This window comes from Dermochelys coriacea, chromosome 15 (assembly GCF_009764565.3).
Source record: "Dermochelys coriacea isolate rDerCor1 chromosome 15, rDerCor1.pri.v4, whole genome shotgun sequence".
Lineage (NCBI taxonomy): Eukaryota > Metazoa > Chordata > Testudines > Dermochelyidae > Dermochelys > Dermochelys coriacea.
The window spans coordinates 13,056,444-13,079,514 of NC_050082.1; the positions used below are offsets into that span (position 1 = coordinate 13,056,444).

At 39.8% G+C, this 23,071-nt stretch overlaps 1 protein-coding gene across 4 annotated transcripts; it reads right to left on the reverse strand.

Annotated features, from left to right (window-relative positions):
- Positions 1-6,455: 6,455 nt before the first annotated feature.
- LOC119843695 (solute carrier family 2, facilitated glucose transporter member 11-like) lies at positions 6,456-23,071 on the reverse strand. 4 transcript variants are annotated; one of them, XM_043498265.1, is made up of 12 exons: positions 22,969-23,071; positions 19,244-19,342; positions 16,432-16,592; positions 14,368-14,492; positions 13,750-13,879; positions 12,981-13,129; positions 12,272-12,459; positions 11,281-11,391; positions 8,754-8,855; positions 7,960-8,035; positions 7,171-7,268; positions 6,456-6,771 (listed from the first exon to the last, which is right to left on the reverse strand). In XM_043498265.1, exons 1-12 carry the CDS (start codon positions 22,990-22,992, stop codon positions 6,565-6,567), a joined length of 1,470 nt encoding a protein of 489 aa, XP_043354200.1. In that variant the 5' UTR covers positions 22,993-23,071; the 3' UTR covers positions 6,456-6,564. The 4 variants fall into 4 exon arrangements, with proteins under 4 accessions (XP_043354200.1, XP_038229358.1, XP_043354202.1 ...); XM_038373430.2 differs by having other exon boundaries at positions 7,141-7,268; XM_043498267.1 differs by lacking the exon at positions 19,244-19,342 and having other exon boundaries at positions 7,141-7,268.

Consider the following 23,071-nt stretch of genomic DNA (forward strand, 5'->3'; position numbering starts at 1 on the left):
TCCTTATAAAAATCACCACTGCAAAAGCTACCACCTCCTCCGTAAATACCTGGTTAATGTTAGCCCAAAGTTCTGTTAATGCGACATCATTTTGCTTACCGTGTACATATGCCGTGGGTGCCATAATAAAAACCTGTTTCATCAGCATCTGCACAAACCTAACCCTCATCCGGCACTATTCCTTACTCAAAACAATTAATAAAACTATTACATATACAGATTTATATGCTTTAAATCCCGCCCAATACAATGTAGACGCGTCTATGTATTCGTTCCATCTTCTTGGCTTGTATTTTTGCTGCCTTTGAGGCCATGGCCTAGTCTCCTAGTGCTGTGCGCGGTTTCCCCTCCGCACTGTATCCTCGTGGTCCTTAACATCGCACGAGAAAATGAGGGGAGGAGTGTAAGGAACTGCGAAAGACTTTGTTACGGCCTAGCTAGGGAACTTTCGCTTTCTCGAGCCAAAAGGTTACTGTGGAACATAAATAGCTGCTTTGTTGTTGTAAAAAATAGTTCTTAAAAAACGCAGCTGATGTGTTTATTGCAAAATATAAATAGTTCTTAAAGAACATAGCTGCTTTGCATGGCCCTTCACCAGGTAGTAAAAAGCCCCCTTTTAAAAAGCACCTAATTCTATATTCAGAAGCTGTTTTTGTGTAATGCTTATTAACGCTGACTGTCTGCCCCTCCGTTGGACTACGTCCCAGGCAAAGCTCCGGTGTGCTGGGTTCCCCGCCTCTGTGACTGCAACACTTAAAGTCCCCGTTGCGGGTGGGTCACTAGCCTTCAATAAAGCCAATAACTCACAGCTGTGTGTAAGCCTCGTTTTTCTCACAGTACTCCTGCCAGGCCTGTGGTGCTTCGAGCACCTTGGCCCAGAACAACTGTGTAGTCCTATTGCTAAGGATCTAACCAACCAAATACAGAATTCACTTGTTTTTGGAAGGGTTTACTGCAAATACTTATGAGTCAAAAGAAATAATGAGAAACAAGTACATGTTAATAGCAAAATTTCAGTTACTTGGGTAACTGCTTAATTCACTTCTTCCATATGTCGGTTGTTCTCAACCAGGGGTACATGTACCCTTGGGGATACACAGAGCTCTTCCGGGGGTGGTACATCAACGTATCTAGATATTTGCCTAGTTTTACAATGGGTTACATAGAAAGCACTAGCAAAGACAGTACAAACTAAAATTTCATAGAGACAGTGACATATTTATACTGCTCTATATACTATACACTGAAATGTAAGTACACTATTTATATTCCATTTGATTTATTTTATAATTGCATGGTAAAAATGAGAAAGTCAGCAATTTTTCAGTACTAGTGTGGCTGTGACCCTTATGTATTTTTATGTCCGATTTTTGTAAGCAAGTAGTTTTTAGGTGAGGTGAAAGTTTGGGGGCATGCAAGACAAAGCAAACTCCTGAAAGGGGTTCAGTAGTTTTGGAAAGGTTGAGAGCCACTGACATATGTTATGTACTCAAGCAGTGATGGCTGGTTTATTGGAAAGCCATAGTACCAGTTAGATGTTATAGTGATTTGAAGCGGTTGGAGATTTTTCCACTTATCTGTTTCCTGCCAACAACATTAACTCTTTATTGGTGTGCAGGAGTGTGTAGACTTAGAAGCTCTTAAAAATATCTGTTATTTTATTGGCTTGAGATTTTAAACAATTTCCTTTCATTTACAAGTTTTGGATTTTTCAAAAACTTTCTAAATTTTTTTTGTATCATGGTGATGAATGCACAATTTGTGCATTATAATTTTTGATAGTGAAAATCATTGTTATGGTATAATACTAACTGGTAATAAGACTTTTCCTATACACTTTGTGCTCTAGTTTGTCTTTCTATTGTATGACTATACTACCAGTGCTACAGGGGCAAAGCTGCAGAGCTGCAGTAATGCCACTGTAGCGCTGGAATATAGCCACTTGCTACACCGACAAAAGGGGTATTTCCATCACTGTAGTAAATCCATTCCTTCAAGAGGTGGTAGGTAGGTTGACAGAAGAATTCTTCTATTGACCTGGCAGTGTCTACAATGGATCTTATGTCAGTTTAACAATGTCTCACAGGGGTGGGATTTTTTTCACATCCCTGATTGGTGTAGCTAAATCAACCTAAGTTTTAGACCAGACTTTAGCCACCGCCTGAGTGTTGTGATGTGGAACTGCTCCTCTCTAGCAGCCACATCAGGAGACATTGTGCTTAGGAGAGCAAAGAGGAAGACTGTAGCTGGTCCTATGTGAGGAACTGAGAAGGGGAGGGGAGACTTCTTGCCCCCTACTCCTCCCTTGCAGACTCGAACAAAGGCCATCCAAGACCTATTCCTTTTTATGTAACACTATCAAAACCCGACGAGTTCTCCTTTAGATGAGAAATCTGCTCTCTGTAGTTACACAGTATTGTAACGTTTCTCCGGGAAATGTACCAGGCTTTAAAGGTGACAATTTCAGATGCCAGGTTCAAAATTGTATCTACCTTTTTCTCCTTGCATATTTTTTCACAAAGTTCATGTAGTTCCTTGAAAATGTTGTTGAAAATCAAAAACTCAATGCCAGTGGGCAGCCCTACCATAACAAACCAATGTGCATGTGTAATGGAAGGAAAAAAGTTCTGGTGAGGAAATAGAGCTATTTCAGGTTTACAGTTAGTTATTACAACAGCAATTAAAAATTATTTACAAAGTTAAGGAAAATACTTTAGCAACTTCTCTCAATGTTTTAAATATAATGACTCATAAAATATATTTTTAGTATAAAAATTGTCCAATATTTCATAGTAGTATTTATATTTCATCTATGATACAGATGGCTACAGGCTCTATATTTGTGAGGATCTTTATGAAGAAGGATGTGTAGGGTCCCACACAGCTTCCTTGCCACGTGTGAAGAGACCTCATCATCACCTCCACATTCCTCTACCAGATATGTGGGTTTGGTAGTAATTCAACCTCTGGTTCTGCCACTGGTGCAGTTTTACAGACATATAGGAGAGGAAGAGTGCAGGTACCCAGGTGCTAGAAACAGCAGATAGGCTGGTGGTGTGACTGGGGCACTACACCTGATGGATTGAGTGTGTAGCAGAAGATGTGCAGGACCCTGTGCAACTGCATAGGTAACATATGGGTGCTGCTGCTAATATATTTGATTAAACATAAAAAAAAAGTACAGCTTTTCCTTTTGCCATGAAATTGACCTGAGTATATGATCCCTCAGGGATCAGTCCATTTCACATTAAAGTCAGTGATAGATTCTCGTTGGCCTCAATGAGAATCTTTCCATTGACTTTAACAGGAGTTGGATCGGGCCCTTAACCTATGCTCCAAAATCCATTCTAACTGGTGATTCTGTTAATGTTACACAGAACATTTCTCTGTGTAAGAGAAGTAGGTAAAAAGTCAGGAGCATGAAATAAGTAACTGGGATCAGGTGAGTCTTCTGTAGGAGGCACATAAGAGGTTCTGACTCAGCATAAACCTGCTGTGTCATACCATGACATTTAATGCATACTAACTGGGGAGAAGGTGAATTCTGAGGCTGATATTTTTGCTGCATCCTGACCATACAGATGTGATTTTTGTATCTAGCCCTCAAGAAATCCAGCGTGTAACTGGGCTTATTGTTGTTATACCTTTTATGGTGCACGTCCCTCCCCTGTTTGTCTGGGCTCTATTGCTGCTTTTCACTTTCTGAAATAATAAATCATGAATTGAATCTGAATCCACTCTCACCCTGATGATTTGCTGTCTCAGTGGCGTGTTTTGCGGTATAGTTATAGGGGAACAGAGTCAAAAGCCTGCCGTATGTACAAACCTCATTACTGCAGTGCAGCTTATTGGAGTTTAAATCAAGAGATTGTTAATCAGGGATTTGGTAGTATGAGTTTTAAAAACAAGAATTTCTACTGAAAAACATTAATTGCACCATTCAATTTTTAAACATCTTTTTTCCTTGCTTACAGACCTTACTCTGAAAAATATTCTTTTGGGGACAGGCCTCAGTCACTAAAGTTTGTTTTGAAACATTATTAGGTGTTTTTTTATTTTACAGTTTTGGTAATTTATTTAGTGGCCAGCAATTTATGGTTTTAGTAGGGCTGTCAAGTGAGTAAAAAAATTAATCATGATTAATCGCGCTGTTCAACAATAATAGAATACCATTTATTTAAATATTTTTGGACGTTTTGTACACTTTCAAATATATTGATTTCAATTACAATACAGAATATAACTTCTACAGTGTTCACTTTATATTTATTTTTATTACAAATATATTTTCATTGTAAAAAAACAAAAGAAATAGTATTTTTCAATTCACCTCATACAAGTACTGTAGTGCAATCTCTTTATCATGAAAGTTGAACTTACAAATGTAGAATTATGTACAAAAAATAACTGCATTCAAAAATAAAACAATGTAAAACTTTAGAGCCTACAAGTCCACTCAGTCCTACTTCTTGTTCAGTCAGTCACTCAGACAAACAAGTTTGGTTGCAATTTGAAGGAGATAATGCTGCCCGCTTTTTGTTTACAATCTCACTTGAAAGTGAGAACAGGTGTTTGCATGGTACTGTTGTAGCTGGTGTCACACAATATTTACGTGCCAGATGTGCTAAAGATTCATATGTTCCTTCATGCTTCAACCACCATTGAAGAGGACATGTGTCCATGCTGACAACGGGTTCTGCTTGATAATGATCCAAAGCAGAGCAGACAGACGCATGTTCATTTTCATCATCTGAGTCAGATGCCTCCAGCAGAAGGCTGATTTTCTTTTTTGTGGTTCGGGTTCTTTAGTTTCCGTATCTGAGTGCTGCTCTTTTAAGACTTCTGAAAGCATGTTCCACACCTCATCCCTCTCAGATTTTGGACAGCACTTCAGATTCTTAAAATCTTGGGTCGAGTGCTGTAGCTATTTTTAGAAATCTCACATTGGTACCTTCTTTGTGTTTTGTCAAATCTGCTGTGAAAGTGTTCCTAAAACGAACATGTGCTGGGTCATCATCCGAGACTCTATAACATGAATTATATGGCAGAATGCAGGGAAAACAGAACAGGAGACATACAGTTCTCCAACAAGGAGTTCAGTCTCAAATTTAATTAATGCATTATTTTATTAACAAGCATCATCGGCATGGAAGCATGTCCTCTGGAATGGTGGCCAAAGCATGAAGGGACATACAAATGTTTAGCATATCCTGCATGTAAATACCTTGTAACACCAGCTACAAAAGTGCCATCCGAACGCCTGTTCTCACGTTCAGGTGACGTTGTATATAAGAAGCAGGCAGCAGTATCTCCGGTAAATGTAAACAAATTGGTTGTCTTAGCGATTGGCTGAACGAGAAGTAGGACTGAGTGGTCTTATAGTTTATAGTTCTAAAGTTTTACATTGTTTAGTTTTTGGATGCAGTTATATAACAAAAAAAAATCTACATTTGTAAGTTACACTTTCATGATAAAGAGATTGCACTACAGTACTTGTATGAAGTGAATTGAAAAATACCATTTCTTTTGTTTATTTTTACAGTGCAAATATTTGTAATAAAAATAATTATATAAAGTGAGCACTGTACACTTTGTATTCAGTGTTGTAATAGAAATCAATTTATTTGAAAATGTAGGAAAACGTCCAAAAATACTTAATAAATTTCCATTGGTATTCTATTGTTTAACAGTGCGATTAATTGCAATTAATTTTTTAATCACGATTAATTTTTTGTAGTTAATCGCACGAGTTAACTGCCATTAATTAACAGCCCAAGTTTTTAGTAAATATCCAAAATAAATTCCAAAGTGAAATCCATGTACACTCACTTTCTTTTTTCCAATATCTTCAGATTGGGCTATGAGAGACAAATGACTCTATAGATCTGGAGAGAATCATACCCAGCATCATGTTAAAAGGCATCATTTCTGGAATACATATATTATTTTATTACAGTAAATATGGGAATAAACTTTTGTTATATAAAGGTACAAAGATAACTACTAAGCAAATATTTATGAGAATTGTGCCGATTTTTATTGGAGATGCTGCAGGTGGGGGGGAGGAGGAAAATGTATCTCTTACGGAACTATCCCAAAGTCAAGATACCCGGCTTCCATGTCTTTGGTCAAAGACAGGATTTTATGGTTTGTCCTCTCCCTCTTAACTATATAGAGATTAATTAGACTAATTAACACACATACTTTTAAGTCCCATTTCTTTGCAATGGTTGCAGTGGAAGGGGACTTGCAATAAAACTGACCAGTTTAGTTATGCCTGAGTGCTCCTACCTTCCAGTTCTGGGAAGTGTCTTTGTTAATTACTAAAACCCTCCTGATATAGAGTTGTATTAGGAGATGAGCACCATGTGTGAAGATGCTGCCTGTGAACATGAAAAACAAAGACCCAAATATAAAATGGGATGACTAGGAACAAGAGGTAAGATAGGTGTGAATTATTTTTCAAATAAGATTTTATTATAAAACAGTCTCTGTTAGTGCATTCAGCTTCCAATTTGATCTTGACAGTACATTGTGTCAATGAAATCTGACTCTGCTGGCCAGTCAGAACTTGGTGCAGAAGGTGTGTTCCACAGGGGAATTCTTCCCCGCAATCAGTAAAAGTTTCTTCCCAAAATATATTGTACTGAACATCTCTGTGATTTCCATGATCGACTTCCCCTTTGTCTCTGGAAGGAGCAGGTAGGAAAAAATCCCTGAGATGACAAGAACGCCCACAAAGATGAGGAAGGAGAAGGGACCGAGGGCCTCCTGAAGACAAAAATAAAAGAAAAAAGATGAACAAATCCTCTTCTGACATTTACTCTCTTAGATCCTTGAAGGTTGCTTTGCTTCTCCGGAATGAGAAAAAAATTCAGTCTAAAGAAGAAATGTTTCTTTACATTTTTAATATATGTATAAGACAGCAGAGGGTGGTTGACGATTGGGTCTTCACCTCAAGACCATGTATGCCACCTTTGCTACACAGCTGGTCTCTGCAGAACAGGGACTTTGAGGTGGGTTCAGAAAATTGATCACCTACATGGCATTGTAATGTACTTGCTATGCCTTGCTGCCTAGGACAGCCATAAAAGGTGGTTTAAATTGGGAGTATTGAAGAAGAAATCCAAATTGAATTACCACAGTGAAGGGGAATATCATCCCAATTACCATGAGGCCCATCCAGCCAATGGTCCCAGCAATCACAAAGGCAGATGATCGAGCTGACTGGTTGAAGATTTCCATCATGACAGATGTGACTGCCCCAGCTGAAGAAGCAATGTGAAAAAGTAATAAAGACATTTATGTGGGATTTTCCCCTAGGAACTTTGGTCACCTCTTTTCCCCAAAATGAAAAAATGCAAATTCATACAATTCATATTTAGGAGCAATATCTGGTCAAGCAGAACCCCAAAGAGTGAGAATTTGTGCCCACCTTCTGGCATATGTGCAGAGTTCCTGCTTCTAATGGGGGCTAGTACCAAGAAAGGTTGTCAAGGCACTCATACACCATGGCTATGGCTATGATATGAAAACCCGAATAAAAATCAGTGACATACAAGGCTGATATTTTATATCTAAGGTTCCAATAACAAAACATAGCCATTTGTCAGGGACCTAGAATTAGCTTTGGTCCCAAGTGAGGACCAAAACCCTAGTAGGGAGTTGTAAGCTGGTTCTGGCATTGCCATTGTATCTGATTCAGACTGAAATTAAGAAAGGAAAAGAAAGGATAAAGGAATGCTAAGAGAAGGAACTGAACATCCCATCAGTTAACAATCCTGAATGGAGCTGGGGTTTTAATTGTGAGTTGAGGATGTTGTAGGATTCTGTTCACTCCCTTCTCTATGAAGATGTATTTACAAAGTCTAGTTCCATTTCCAAATGCCCACCCATATTAATGTGCTCATATAGTATGGTCCATAGATTTCCTATCATCACCTAAGTTGATGTACTCACATGGTCCAATTCCATAGGCGATAATGAACAAAAATATGAGAATAACACTGCAGGAGGCCATCCAGGAGAACTGATTCTAGACAGAAAGCAATGAGGAGAGTAAGGGGGAATTAATATGGTGGTAGAATAACATGCTCATTACTTTCTACTATCTGGTTTAGTGATTGCCAAGATTCTGCTTTATATATGGGGAGTAAAATCACTTGTATCAAGGGGTGGGATGGAGGAGAGTTTAGCAGCTGAGGGAAGGGACAAAAGAGATTCAGGAGCTTAAAAGAGTGTGGATGGTTTGCACTGGAGGAAAAAGAGATTTTCAGCATCTTAGATGACCACTGGGCAGCTGTCACAGCCACATGTAAGTGGAGAGGAGGGTGAGAGGTGCTGGTGAATGAGAAAGGAGACAGCAGGAATGCTAATTGCAAAGATTTTGACAACAGCAAGGCAAGATACACCCACTGGAGACTGGTGTGTGAAGGGTTGGGTAGTAAGAAGGTTGGAGAAAGACTAAATCAGGGCATCTTGCTCGTGGGACAGTTACTTGGCAGCTGGAATGCGGATGGTGCTGGTTCAGGAGGAGGCGGCACAGAGACCCCTCCAGGCGAGGACAAGGGTGAAGGCCTCATAGAAGGAGCCATGAGTATTCATGTAACATTCAGCCCTGCATTTGTTAGAGTGCGAAACTAAGGTCTCCCACCAAATGTCACCATGGGGACCAGGCTTAATTTGAGAATAACATAAACAGCAGTTTCTGTGGAAGTGGGAACAGGGCGCCTCAAAAAGAAAAGCTTCCTTACCTGCAGTGAGAGAGCTGTTACTAGGAATGCCATCATCCCTGCCATCAAGCCATAACCACCCCATAACAGCATCCGCCTGCCAAACCGGTCAATGATGAAGCTCTGAGGATCAGAAAACACATTGACATTACTGCAAGCATGGCAAATTCCAACCTCCACTCCCCCCAGGGAATTTGACTTTCATTCTCTCTTGCTGTCTCCTTCATTCCTTTTCTCTCAGGAGTACAGAAATAGCTGTAACTCTGAAACGTTTGTTAGCCCTGTGATCAAGCAAAGCACTGCTAGGTGCTAGCCTGATGAACTCTGTGAGCGTTTCAGAGCAGCATTTATAATGGAGACTGCTCTTTGGGGCCAGAAAGGGCAGCTTGTATTTCTGGGATGATTCTGCTTCCTTCAGCCCCTCACTTTCCTAATAAGTCAAACTCTTCCATTTGAATGTATTTCATTTAGAACCATGGAGATATTATTCTACGTTATTTGTGGTCCCGTCTATTTAATTAGATGTTAATATGCCAGCTATCTGTAGCCTTGGTTTAGTATCACATGCAGAGTCTGAATCTGGCTTGTGCATCTCCACTATAGCAATTGTAATGGTCTTCACTGAAAAGTCTCCTAAAATAGACGTTTGCCTCTTTTTGCGTGTGTTTAAAAACAAAAATTACAAATAATAAGTTTTATAAGGTTCTCTCTCAGCTATGTTAGTTCCTTTCCTCGTATCATTGATAAAGGTGAAATTATTATATTATGGCCATGGTTGTAAATGGATCCCAAGGATCTATGCAAAGATGGGTGAAGCAGATTGGAGGCTGAAGTTCTGTGGATACTCTAATTTCAGAGAAACTCTGGTAGGCAGAGTAGGCACAGTTAACATCCTTTCCCTTGCAAAAAAAAATATTATAGGGATTTTAGTACCACAGCTGTTCAGGGGTTCCATGTTACATCTTATTTAGAGGATGGCAGCATATCTCCAACAGTACCGTGAGGCACTAGCACCATGCTGTGCCATTTGATCAGTTCTGACTCTGAGTGTCACCTACTGAACCCCATCACTTTCTGCAGCACTGTGACATTTTCCCAGATATTTCTCATTCAACGAATGACACACCTACACCCTCTTTAGTTAATGAGTTACCATGAGGTTATATCCCAAGATTGCAGACAGCCTCTATACCTGACAGACCATCACATAGATTTTTCTGGGCGTTATGTATAAAACTGCCAAATTGCACCCTGAAAGTCAAATTTTCAAAAGTGAATTAACCATTTCATGTAGCTGCTGCAGTCTGCCACTATCTTGACATAAAGTGGCATTTTTCCCCTCTGCCTTTCCCACTTCTTCTGCTATATCTGATCTCTCACACAGCTATTACCTGTATATAAACATTATTATCAATGGGAGCATGATATAAACTCCTTTTAAAAATAACCATAAGTCTTGATTTTTAAAAGAAATTGTGGACCATGACCACACCCCCCCACCCCGCAAAAAAGATGGGAAGTAATCTGAGGGGTAATGGGAAGGTGTCAGGGTTCTAGTCTTTCACCAGCACCCCATTGGAATGTTGACAGAATTGTATCCATTTCTCCAGGTTCAGTCACTCAAGTGGAGGCACTCATTAGCATTCTGAAGGAGATGGATTCTCAGCCCTCCAGCCAAGTTGTCTGGATGCTTATCCCTTTCAAAGTCCCAGGGAACAAATAACCAACTTAGGAGCAGCAAAGAAAACAAAGGAAAAGGAAATATACAGACAGTCCCATTTGGCCACTGGCCTCTCTTCCTTCACAAGGGCCCTGGGCAGGCAGTAGTGTAGCTCAACATCCACTGGTTTGCCAGCAGAATAGATAGATTACAGCCCCCTTTGACTCTGCGGACTTGGGCATTCTTTTAGGCAAGGGGGGAGATTCTGGTCTCTGCCAGGACTCTCCTTGGGAGCTAGGAAGCTCAACACTCTGCTCTTCTCAGAGCTGCCCACCAGTGAGGACTGGTCTACACTTAAAAATTAAATCGAGCTAGCTATGTTGCTCAGGGCTTTGAAAAATTGTGTGCCCTGAGTGCTGTAGTTAGGTTAACCTAACTCCCGGTGTAGACACTGCTAGTTCAATGGACAAATTCGTCTGTTGATCTAACTACCATCTCTCAGATGGAGTAACTACATTGATGGAAAAACTTCTATCGATGTAGGAAGCATCTACATTGTGGCTGTATAGCGGCACAGCTGCAGTGATGTAGCTGTGCCACTGTAGTGTAGACAAGCCCTGAGCAGAGCTTCCCCCATCTTAAACTTCTCTTCCAAGTCTCAAAATGACTTGCAGGTGTGGTGAGATGGGGCCACTTCAGCCTGGAGAAACTCCTCAGCCCCTTCCTGTTGCAGGGTTTATGTTGTCTTTCATAGTTTCATATGGTGGGATAGTGGTCTCACAAAAAGATTCTTCAGTTCATGTATCGAAAGAGCAGTTCGTTTTAAGAAGGAACTGGATCAAAACACATTTCCCTTCACCCTCCAAACCCAAGTCAGGTCTGACTTACACACAGGATGTTAGAGAAGAATTCACAGATCCCAACTCCTAATGCTATATATGGAATAAGGTCTTCATCCAATCTGGCTGCGCGGAACACTTCAAAGGTATAAAAGTAGATCTGGAAAATGCAGTGAAAAGGAATTTTAACAATGAAGTGTAATCAAGGTATGTGAGGTGTGCTTGTGCAGCAGCATTCAGATCTCAATCTTTCACCAGTACAATATCACCACGTGGGGGTGGTGGGGGTTATTGGGGATCAGGAGAGAAAACAGAGGGGCCTGGATTCTATTTGGACAAAGAAAGAGGAGCTGAGGCAGCTGTTTGAAATCTGAAATTCGAGGGGCTATTAGGGATTAATGAAAGGGTTTTGAGGGTCAAGAAAAGAATGGAACTGAAAGAAGCATTGTGTTAGGAGGGAGTAAATAAGGGAATTGGGAGAAGGAGCTGGTTGGAGCCGGGAGAGGAAGAATGGTATTGGGCAGGGGAGATGAGAAAGAGAAAAGTTCTTAGGGCCCTTGCTGTCTGGTTTGGCAGAGGCTGGTAGAAGGAGATCCCTTGATACCACACAGAATGAAGGGTAGATGACAAAACGCATCTGCTACTAGTAGACAGGAACTTAAGGAAAACTGAGACCCAAATCTGTACTAAGAGTTCTCAAGGTCCTAGACGGAGAGAGTGAGCTTGTACAGCCATCTGTCCTAGAGAAAGAGCTTCTAGTGAGAACAGAAAGGAAATTAATGGGACAGTACCCTTTCAGGGTACATTAACATCCACTGTGCTGGACCTATTGTATACACAGGCATGTATTCACTTTAGAGTGCTGAGAAGCCCGGTAGTGTTAACGTCAGTGAATGTTACCACTTGACTTCCTGCAGTGAACTCTCTATTAGGAGGAGAAAAGAGGATCAAGAGGAAGTAACAAGTAGGAACTGTAGCTCTGTAATGTTCTCCATGCTACCTAATAACAGTTCTGAGGTTGGAATTGAGGAATACTCAACTGCACTCAAGCCACAAAGCTGTATACTCATCATAAGGAGAATCATTATATATAACTGCCAACGCAAGGCTGGTTCTTTCATCACTTCCAGGACACTCATGGTTTTGATGCTTTTCATTGCTGCCTTCTCCTTCATCATGTCATCAAAGTCTGCTTGATGATCCCCTTCACCCCAGAGCTCCTTCATGGCTATGGAGGAAAAATAGCAAAGTATAATTATTAGTAGTATTGTTTTTTATTTATAACACCGTAGTGCCTTGCAGACCTATCCATCAGCTGATCCAGCCACTCATCTCCATCATTCAACTGGCTAATGAATTAGTGATTAGATTATTCAGTAATCATTCAGTAATCATTCATAATTCAGTCCATCTATTGATCCATCAGTCACTGATTGACGACATCAATCAGATACTGCTTAAGGGAACACACTATATTACACATTGCTATTAGCTGGTAGTTGTCTATCTCTTGTTTGCGTAATACAGTAATATTTTAGAGGGTGATCTTGAATAACTACAAATTAGTAATTTTTGTCTACTCTAATTTATATCTATACCAATACCAGTACAAGATCCTTGTTGATTAGAATTCTTAAGAAAGATCATTGGTGGATGATGGGAAACTTGGTTTCATCTAACAGGCTGACCCCTTCAATGGCTATCAATATAATAAATCAGAGATTTGGAGAAGGGCTTGTCCCATTTCACCTTTCAAACAACCTTCAGTGTCTTCCTTTTGCATCAAAAGGTAGGGTGGGGACTCAGGGAAGAATGGCAAAGAGACTAGCTGGACAAATGCTGCAATTCCACATACGGCCAACAGCAAAGGCCACAAGGATTCGGTTCCTAAAAACACTCTGTAGAGAACATATAAAATATATTTATGGTTTAATAAAATAAAATAACTTTGTTTTCTTGAGGAAAAAGTGGACCAACAAACGCTATATACAGATGGAAATGGAGAGGATAAATTGAAAGAAAGAAAATTTGAACAACTTGAAAGGAAAATAGCTAAGTAAGTGCCTTAGTTCTATAGTTTGTTCTGAGGTTTTTCCCATTATTAAAGAATAAAAATTCAGTGGCGTTTGTTAATCCATGCAACTACTATTGAGACCAATGCTGCAATTCTACATAAGACCGAAGAACTCAGATCCTCAATATTCATGAGTTACAACTATATACAATTATTTATTAGTAACTTTAGCAACTTCTTTTTTGTGTGATAAGTAGAGAAACTGACACAATATGCATAGACAATGGGAAAAATGGATGAAAAGAAAAAATATTTAGGCTGCATAGTCCCTAGATAAGTGCATATATTCTGCCTGGAGAAAAGTAATAGCCTAGGACTTGGGAGACAAATGTTTGATTCTGTGCTCTGACACAGATGCATTGTGAGGATAAGTATATTAAAGATTGTGATGTGCTCACATACTGTGGTGATGAGGCCATGTAAGTATGTAAAATAGACAGGTACCTTAATCCCATAATTTGCCCTAAAACTTTTCCTAGTGTCAAAAACACAAGAGCATTGGTGTTTGCAAATCCACGCAGCTTCTTCGGTGAAATTTCTCCTAGGTATTGACTATGTGCGTTCAAACATACACCTTGAATGGGGAGAAGAAATAGGAAAGTTATATTTATAGAAAGAAAAATTATGTGTTTTTTTTTCAGATCACATTCTGCCAAACTGTAGCACTCTCCTTTTTTGAATTGTTTAAGTATTGTCTGCAATAAGTCATCAAACTGGAAAACTACATCTTCTAGAACAAGACATTTAATAAATCACTATTCCCATTACCAAATTTTTTTTCAGTTGAGTCCTTGTGGAAGTAGATGGTGATTTGCTATATTTTATTATTGCACAGTCCAGCCCCAGCTGGCTTAATATGCAGGAGAACTGCTTGAGCTGCACCATCCTATAGATGTATGCAGCCTGCTTCCTCTATGCTGGGTGTGGCCTGGCCCCCACCTCCTCTCTAACCCTTCCTGCTCTACCTGGGTTGCTGTGCTCCCTGAGAAGCTCTGAGAGGGAGTGGTCCCTATGTTCTCCCAAGAGAATAACTTGTGTACATACAGCAGTGTGAGGTCCTACCTGCACTGATGCCATAGAGGAAGCGTCCAATCAGAATCATCTCAAAAGACTTGGCAGTCTTACTGAAGCCCATGTGCAAGGCAGCTACTATTATGAGCATATTGTTGCACAACAGACATTTCTTTCTGTAGCAGCAAATGAAATACAGATGTGAATCAGGTTTTCCCATAAATAACTCCTCTGTCACTTTGAACAAATGGACTCCTGTTATCCAGTGAATGTACAGACCAAGCCATGGCTGTTCTTAAAAACCAATACTTTGGGGTGTAGCAATTTCTGTTAGGTAGTGACATGAGAGACGCCAAAGGGGAGCACTCCACTGAGGTTATAGTGGATTCCTGAAGAGAGAAGTGCTGAGAGAAAATAGTTAAACAGTATTCATTGCTCCCTTTCTAGGATCCTATATCCCATCAAAAATATTGCACCTATCCCAAAACATAGAAGCAAAAAGTCAGCTTTGTAAAAGCCAAATTAAACGGCCGTATTAAACAAGAGAGAATTAGAGTTTCATTCTCTCTTTGGGGGAGCAGAAGAGGAGTTAGTTTTGTTTACATTTTTTGAAGCACCAAATATATTCACAGAAGCAAGAACTTGAAAGGTTTTTTTAAAGTACCCAAGCAATTAAAAACAAAAAGCCTTCTGCTTCAGGCAATCTATCACAACCTCAGAAAATATCTTTTTACCGGTGGAAAATATTTTACAGCTGTTGCCCCAGGAAATAAATATTTGCGTACTAGAGAATCTCCTGAGAATGGAGCTCAAATAAAATTTCAGTGAAAAGATACATGTTTATGTGTTACACTGAATAATTATGAAATGATTAATACATAATTATGAAAAGAACAATAAGGAAACAGTAACAATTGTGTATTTGTATCAGTCTAATTTACATATGATTATTTATTCTTATAATATTCTGTTTTTTTCACTTTCATCAGCAGAGTGCTTTAAGAATTCCCACATTCACTATCCTATATTTCTCCCAAGAAAGAGTGTGTTTCAGTGGCAATTCTATTGGACAGATATTAAAATAATGTTTAGCCCCTCCTCCCTGCTTGTTGGAAAGAAATTTTATATACAGTCAACCATAGTGGAAATGTGCTTATGTATCTTTAAGGAATGAGACAGCTTGTTAACCTTCGGAACTCTGTATTCTTGTTTAAGGATACTTTATGAAAACTTTGTGTTCTGAAGGCTTGGAGATTGGGTAGGGCAACTCGGTCTGGATTTTATAGAGACTTTCTGGCAGCTAAAAGTGGAGATAGATGTAGGATAGTGGTGGAAAAGATAGGTTGGGGAGGGTCAAGTGAAGGTGTGTGTTCAAGGGAGTTGATTGGAGAGGGGACCAGCAGGTGGAAGAAAGTTTGAGTGGAAGCATATAGTGTGAGTCTGTGAAGTGGACCAAAAGCTGAGAAGGGGATAGTATTGGGCACATCTTTGGTTTTTTGAAAGGGATCTGCAGCTGGTATATTTACTATTGTAAGGAATAAAGAATCATGAATTTAGCCCTGGTAGGTCAGTAAATGGGGAAATTATTTTCAAATATTTTGTTAATGTGTGTGTATCTATATCCGTCTCTATCTTTGTAATTTTAAGTCTGTTTCCTCTCAGGGGTTCTAGCAAGGGAGGCACCTTCACTTTCCACAAGAGGCTCTCTAGTTGTTTTGCCTGTGAAGACTGCAACAGGGAGGAACTAAATTAATTAATCTCCTAACTGCCCTGGCCACACACTCTTCTCATTGAGAGAAGAGTTGTGCAGCTGCAACCTCTCCATGAACTTTATACTGCTGGGGGTCCTGCACCCTGCTTCACATAGACTGAAGCTGATGAAAAACAGGGGTGAATTTAGCTTATATTCCATAAGCGCTCAGTCCTAGTCCCTAGTAGTTTTGCAACTGACTTCAATGAGACCAAGTTTTAGCCTTTAATGATGTAGGAACTTAACACAGTTTTTGTTTTTATTTATTTAAAAATAATTTTATTCCCTTTTCAGTAAAATGTTTTTCAGTGTTAAATTAACTAATACAATTCCTCATTAGTGAGCTGTTCAGAAAAGATACGTACTTTCCATATTTCACAAACAGGTATCCACTACACAGACACCCAAGTAGTCCCCCTACACAGTAGATAGACACAATGAGGGACCACAGCAATGTGATGGTCTCCTGAGGGAGGGGAAAGCCATATCGCTCCAGCCAGGTTTTGTTGATAAACCTCTTAATGTGCTGAGAAGGAAAAGGGGATTTTCATTAACAGTAATTATGACTCCAAAGCATTATTCACAATCATACTTCATTATATTTAAAGCTGGCTTTGGTTTCAACCAATAGTTACTATTTAAAGAATGACAACATGAGACTTACTTGAAAATAAAAGTTTAGGAAAAGCCCACATACCCACATTTCTTGTTATTACCAATCTGTATCTCTGAAAATCAGTTTTAAATTGCTATATATTAATTTCACAATGGGGGAATAATGGGGTGGTGCTAAAGACTGGCGGTACTATACACCTCTGCAGTAGAATTAAGTGGTGATGTCAGAAATGCTGTTTATTGTTTTTAATTAAGAACATAAGACTGGCCCTACTGAGTCAGACCAAAGGTCCATCCAGCTCAGTATCCTGTCTACCGACAGTGGCCAATGCCAGGTGCCCCAGAGGGAGTGAACTTAACAGGTAATGATCAAGTGATCTCTCTCCTGCCATCCATCTCCACCCTCTGACAAACATAGGCTAGGGACACCATTCCTTACCCATCCTGGCTAATAGCCATTAATGGACTTAACCTCCATGAATTTATCCAGTTCTCTTTTAAACCCTCTTATAGTCCTAGCCTTCACAACCTCCTCAGGCAAGAAATTCCACAGGTTGACTGTGCGCTGAGTGAAGAAGAACTTCCTTTTATTTGTTTTAAACCTGCTATCCATTAATTTCATTTGGTGGCCCCTAGTTCTTATATTATGGGAACAAGTAAATAACTTTTCCTTATTCACTTTCTCCTTACCACTCATGATTTTATATCCTCCCTTAGTCTCCTCTTTTCCAAGCTAAAAAATCCTAGCCTCTTTAATCTCTCCTCACAGGGGACCCGTTCCAAATCCCTAATCATTTTAGTTGCCCTTTTCTGAACCTTTTCTAATGCCAGTATATCTTTTTTGAGATGAGGGGACCACATCTGTACACAGTATTCAAGATGTGGGCATACCATGGATTTATATAAGGGCAATAAGATATTCTCTGTCTTATTCTCTATCCATTTTTTAATGATTCCTAACATCCCGTTTGCTTTTTTGACTGCCACTGCACGGACGTCTTCAGAGATCTATCCATGATGACTCCAAGATCTTTCTCCTGATTTGTTCTAGCTAAATTAGCCCCCATCATGTTGTATGTATAGTTGGGGTTATTTTTTCCAATGTGCATTACTTTACATTTATCCACATTAAATTTCATTTGCCATTTTGTTGCCTAATCATTTAGTTTGGTGAGATCTTTTTGAAGTTCTTCGCAGTCTGCTTTGGTCTTAACTATCTTGAGCAGTTTAGTATCATCTGCAAACTTGGCCACCTCTCTGTTTACCCCTTTCTCCAGATCATTTATGAATAGGTTGAATAGGATTGGTCCTAGGACTGATCCTTGGGGAACACTACTAGTTACCCCCTCCCTTCTGAAAATGTACCATTTATTCCTACCTTTGTTCCCTGTCTTTTAACCAGTTCTCAATCCATGAGAGGATCTTCCCTCTGATCCCATGACAATTTAGTTTACGTAAGAGCCTTTGGTGAGGGACCTTGTCAAAGGCATTCTGGAAATCTAAGTACATGATGACCACTGGATCCCCCTTGTCCACATTAACATTTTGATCAAATTTATTGCTTACAAAAACAAAAGACTAGTAGTATGTGATCTTCCCCAGTAAATTCTGATAGTACACCTACTCCTTGACATAATGGTCTTATTAATTAATTAATATTATTACAGTCAAGGGCTTCTCTCTTAAACAAAGACTGCAGCAAATTGTGCCAGTTTTTTGATGACTGTATGATGCAATAACCAAACTTGTTTTCCCACATAATCTAAACCGTCTTTGAATCCAAGTGTTGAGAGAGGAAAGGCTACTACACAAATTAACTGTACAATCTCATCCACTGAAATTTGGCTTGTAAAATGTTGTGTACATTTCCACCCTCAAATGTTGGGTCCTGTTATCAATTCCTTTTAAACGTCCGTGTTCTTGAGTGTAGGTGATGGGAACAATGGGAGGAAGGCCAAAGGACGTTTTGAGGGTTGAAACCTCAACCACAGCACCACGTCTTAACCTCGATGTATACCCTTTATGTTCATCAAGTTTATAATTCACAAACAACCCTTACTACCCAGTCCATGGAGTGTGACTTAAGGGACTACAAAGATACTTCAAAAAGAAGAAGACAGTAGCAGAGAGGGATTTACCAAGAATCCTCTTCCTAAGTCCCTCAGTTCAGCAATAGACTACACAGGGAATAGTATCAGAGGGGTAGCTGTGTTAGTCTGTATCCACAAAAACAATGAGGAGTTCGGTGGCACCTTAAAGACTAACAGATTTATTTGGGCATAAGCTTTTGTGGGTAAAAACCCACTTCATAGTGCTCATTTCCCAATGTCCTCAGCCTTTTAAAACGCTACTGGAATGCTATCTGTGGAGTGAAGGTCTGTCCGTTATCCAGACTCTCATCTTACTCTTTCTTACTGTACAGAATGGAAATGGAAAGAGCTGGGAACAGTCTCAATAGAAACACTTAATGAATTATTTGAAGGACAAGGAGCATCCTCAAGCTAGGACCCAGCCCCATGCACATTCCACCGAAGAGGCGTCTTTGATTAAGACTTTGCTTACCATGGAAGGGTAGTTGATCACAGAAAGGTGAAAACCTGGTAAGAGGTTTCCACCAATTCCCAGCACAAGCATCATTTGAAATAGCCTCCGATACTGAATCTACAAAAAGATGATAAAACACACCCTCAGTGTATGGTCAGATCCATGTATCTACAGCTCTCCCTTTCCAGAACATGTCTTATTCACTGCAGACACTTCTAGCTATCAAAACCTTTTCACAGTTTGCAAGGTTCCAGCCCAAAAGGGTGCTATCGACCATTCAAAGATATCCCCCATCCCAGCCAAGTGTTCAGAGAGAACCAACATTCGCTTGGAGACTCCTAATTTAAAGAGACAGGACAAAGACAGACCAACTACTATTCACTACATGGGAAGGACCATTGCATTCAGGATAATAGAATTGACAATGTGTCAATGAACATGTAAATATGCTGTCCAAATGCCTATTAATGATACTGCGGTGTGTGAAACTGCAGCATTTCATCCCCTCTTATCCCATGTTACCTGTTTTATTTCTATTTATTTCTTTACCACCTTTGTCAAAGCAATATTTCAGGGTAAAGAAGGTTTTTTCATATTAGGCTTACTACGCTGAGGCCATGTTTACACTTCCACTTATGTTGGCAAAACTTACGTTGCTCAGGGGTGTAAAATAAACACACCCCTGAGCGACAGAAGTTTTGCCGGCATAAGTGGTAGTGTGTACAGTGCTATGTCGGTGGGAGAGCTTCTCCTGCCGACATAGGTACCACCTATCATTGAGGTGTTTTTTTTATGTCAACAGGAGAGCTCTTGGCCATCAACCTAGAACAGCTACATCAGCAATCTTACAGCGCTGCAGCTGCATCAGTACAGCTGTGCCACTGAAAGCTTGCTAGTATAGACATGGCCTGAGAGAATTGCTAGTCTTTGGATTGTCACTACCTCTGGGCCATGAGAGAACCCTGACACCCCAGGCGAGTTTGTTTTCATTCTGCCGAATACTTTGGGAAGGACTGTTGGCAGTGCTATACTCTCTCTTTGCTCCTGGAACAACCTGGAGACAATAAGGAAGTGCTTCTTCTTCTGTTGGCCATCCCAGTGTAACCACAGAGCTGAGATAACTGTAAACTAACTATAACTTTAACAATTAGAACTATAACTCTCTGTCTTTCTCTACACACACACAATGAGAGACAAGACAGACAGCCTTCATTCTGAAAATCTAACTATCTTTCTTTTAACTGATGGTTTCACTGGTTCCTTAAATTCACTTGACTAGTGTCACCTTTTTTTTTAGCTCTATGGATGAGTAGTACTATGTAAGAGTTAGTTGGCAGTATTTACTATTATGTAAAATCTGTGCTTCCCAGATCAGTACAGTATATTGTGTCCTAACAAACTCCCATCATTTTTTATGTTTATTGACAAATTTAATGTGGTTTCCTTTGTATTTCACCTCCTCATTGTATTTTGCACATAGCCTGGAAGGATCCAACCCCAGGTACTGAAGAAATTAACTGAAGAAATTTCTGCAAATATTTGCAAACTCATGGATGGCAGGAGAGGTCCTGGAAGCTGGGGAAGGGCTAACGTGGGGCCCATCTTTAAAAAGGAGAAAAAGGAGGAGCTGGGGAACTAGAGACCAGTCAGCCTGACTTCAATACCTGGGAAGCTACTAGAGCAATGTCTAAAACATTCAGTGTGCAAATACCTGGAGGATGAAGGGTGATCACCAGCAGCCAGCCTAGATTGACTAAGAACAAATCTTGGCAAACCAGCTTGATTTTGTTTTTTGACAGGGTAACTGGTTTGGTGGATAGGGGGAATGCAGTGGATACAATATACCTGGACTTCAGCAAGGCTTTTGACACAGTCTCACATTACATGCTGATAAGTAATCTGGAAAAATGTGGATTCGGCTCAACTACCATTAAGTGGGTACATAATTGGTTAAACAACTGCAGATTAAGAGAACTATTAATGGAATTATGTCAGATTGGAGGGAGGTCTCAAGTGGGATTCCGTAACGATATGTTCTGGGTATGGTGTTGTTTAACATCTTTACTTTATTAATAACCTGGATGTAGGAATAGAGAACATACTGATCAGATTTGCAGATGACACAAAGTTAGGGGGATTGCCAACACTTTGGAGTATAGAGCTAAAGTTCAGAGAGATCTTGATAAAGTGGAGAACTGGGCTATAGATAACACAATGAAATTCAGCAAAGACAAATGTAAGGTGCTACACTTAGGGAATTAAAACTAAGTGAACAAATACAAAATGGTGGATAACTGGCTTGGCAGCAACACAACTGTGAAGGATCTGGGAGTTGTGATGGATCACAACATGAGTGAGCAATTCAATCCTGTTGCAAAAAAAAAAAAGCAAAAAAAAAAAAAAGGCAAATGCAGTTTTAGATTGCATTAACCAAAGCATAGCATGCAAGTCATGGGAAGTGATAGTACTGATCTACTCAGCACTGATTAGGTCTCAGCTGGAGTCCAATTTTGGTCACCAATGTATAGAAAAGTGTAGAGAAACTGGAAAGGATCCAGAGGCAAGCGACAAAGATGATTGAAGGAATGGAGTGCAAGCCATATGAGCAAAGGCTGAGGGAACTTGGTATGTTTATTTGGGAAAAAAAGAGATTAAGGGAAGACATTATAGAAGTCTTCAAATAGTTGAAAGGCTGCCATAAAAAAGATGGAGAAAAGTTGTTCTCTCTTGCCACAGAGAGCAGGACAAGAGGCAATGGGGTCAAACTACAGCATAGCAGATTTAGATTAAATCTCAGGAAAAACTTCCTAGCTGTAAGAACAGTAGGACAATGGAACAGACTGCCTAGGGAGGTTGTGGAAGCTTCTTCACAGAAGGTTTTCAAAAGGAGGCTGGAGCCATCTGTCATGGATGATTTAAACACAACAAATCCTGGATCTTGGCAGAGGGTTAGACTAGATGACCCTTGTGGCCCCTTCTAACCCTATGGTTCTATGATTCTATAACCCTTATTATGTCAGCATTGCTAATCATGGGACTTCAAAAGTTTACAAAACAGAGCTTTAAAAAACCCCATGAGATTGTCATGAAAATAATGAGACTCTATAATAAATGTGTTGGGTTTTTTGTGTCTATATTATTATTTTATTATTATTTATTATTGGGGAAGTTCCCCCTCTCTCAATGAGGAGGAAGAATGTCCTCATACAGGTGTTAATGCGTTTTGAGATGAATTTTCACACACCAGTTCAATCTCTGTACTGTTCATGGGGCTTGGTTTTTCCTGCTTTCCCACATCACCTCGCAGGCTTGCGTACAGCTTTCTCTCACTTGTATATTTTTAGGAAACGTTGCCTTCTCCTGAGCTCCTCAGAGCGGAAGGAAAGGCACAAGTGTCTCACCACAAAACTGTTTGCTGTATTTCTTCTTCCTCCCTGGCTGTACTTCCAACTGTCCCAGCACCTTGACGTAATCATTCTTTATCAGTAGTACCTCCCTATTTTTGTTAAAGGGGTATTGCCCCTAAAATTGTTTTTTTTCCTCTGTCCATCGTAATCACTACCAAATAGACCATTAGGTATCCCCTTGTTGTAGTCTTTATAACTATATCACATTGTTTTAAAGATTGTTTAATGAAAATGTACAGTACCTTCTTCGGCATTGGCAGTGGTGGCTAAGAAGTGGAAGACAGATCCTTCCTATTATTATCTGATGTGATAAAAAAAACCAAACAGGGTACTCACCAGGTCTGACAGGTAGCTGGCCATTTCCTATTGAAAGCTCGGCTGTTCGTAATCACTGGCAAGTCCCTGTCAGATGGGTGATCTGCTTTCTAAGCTTTTTCAC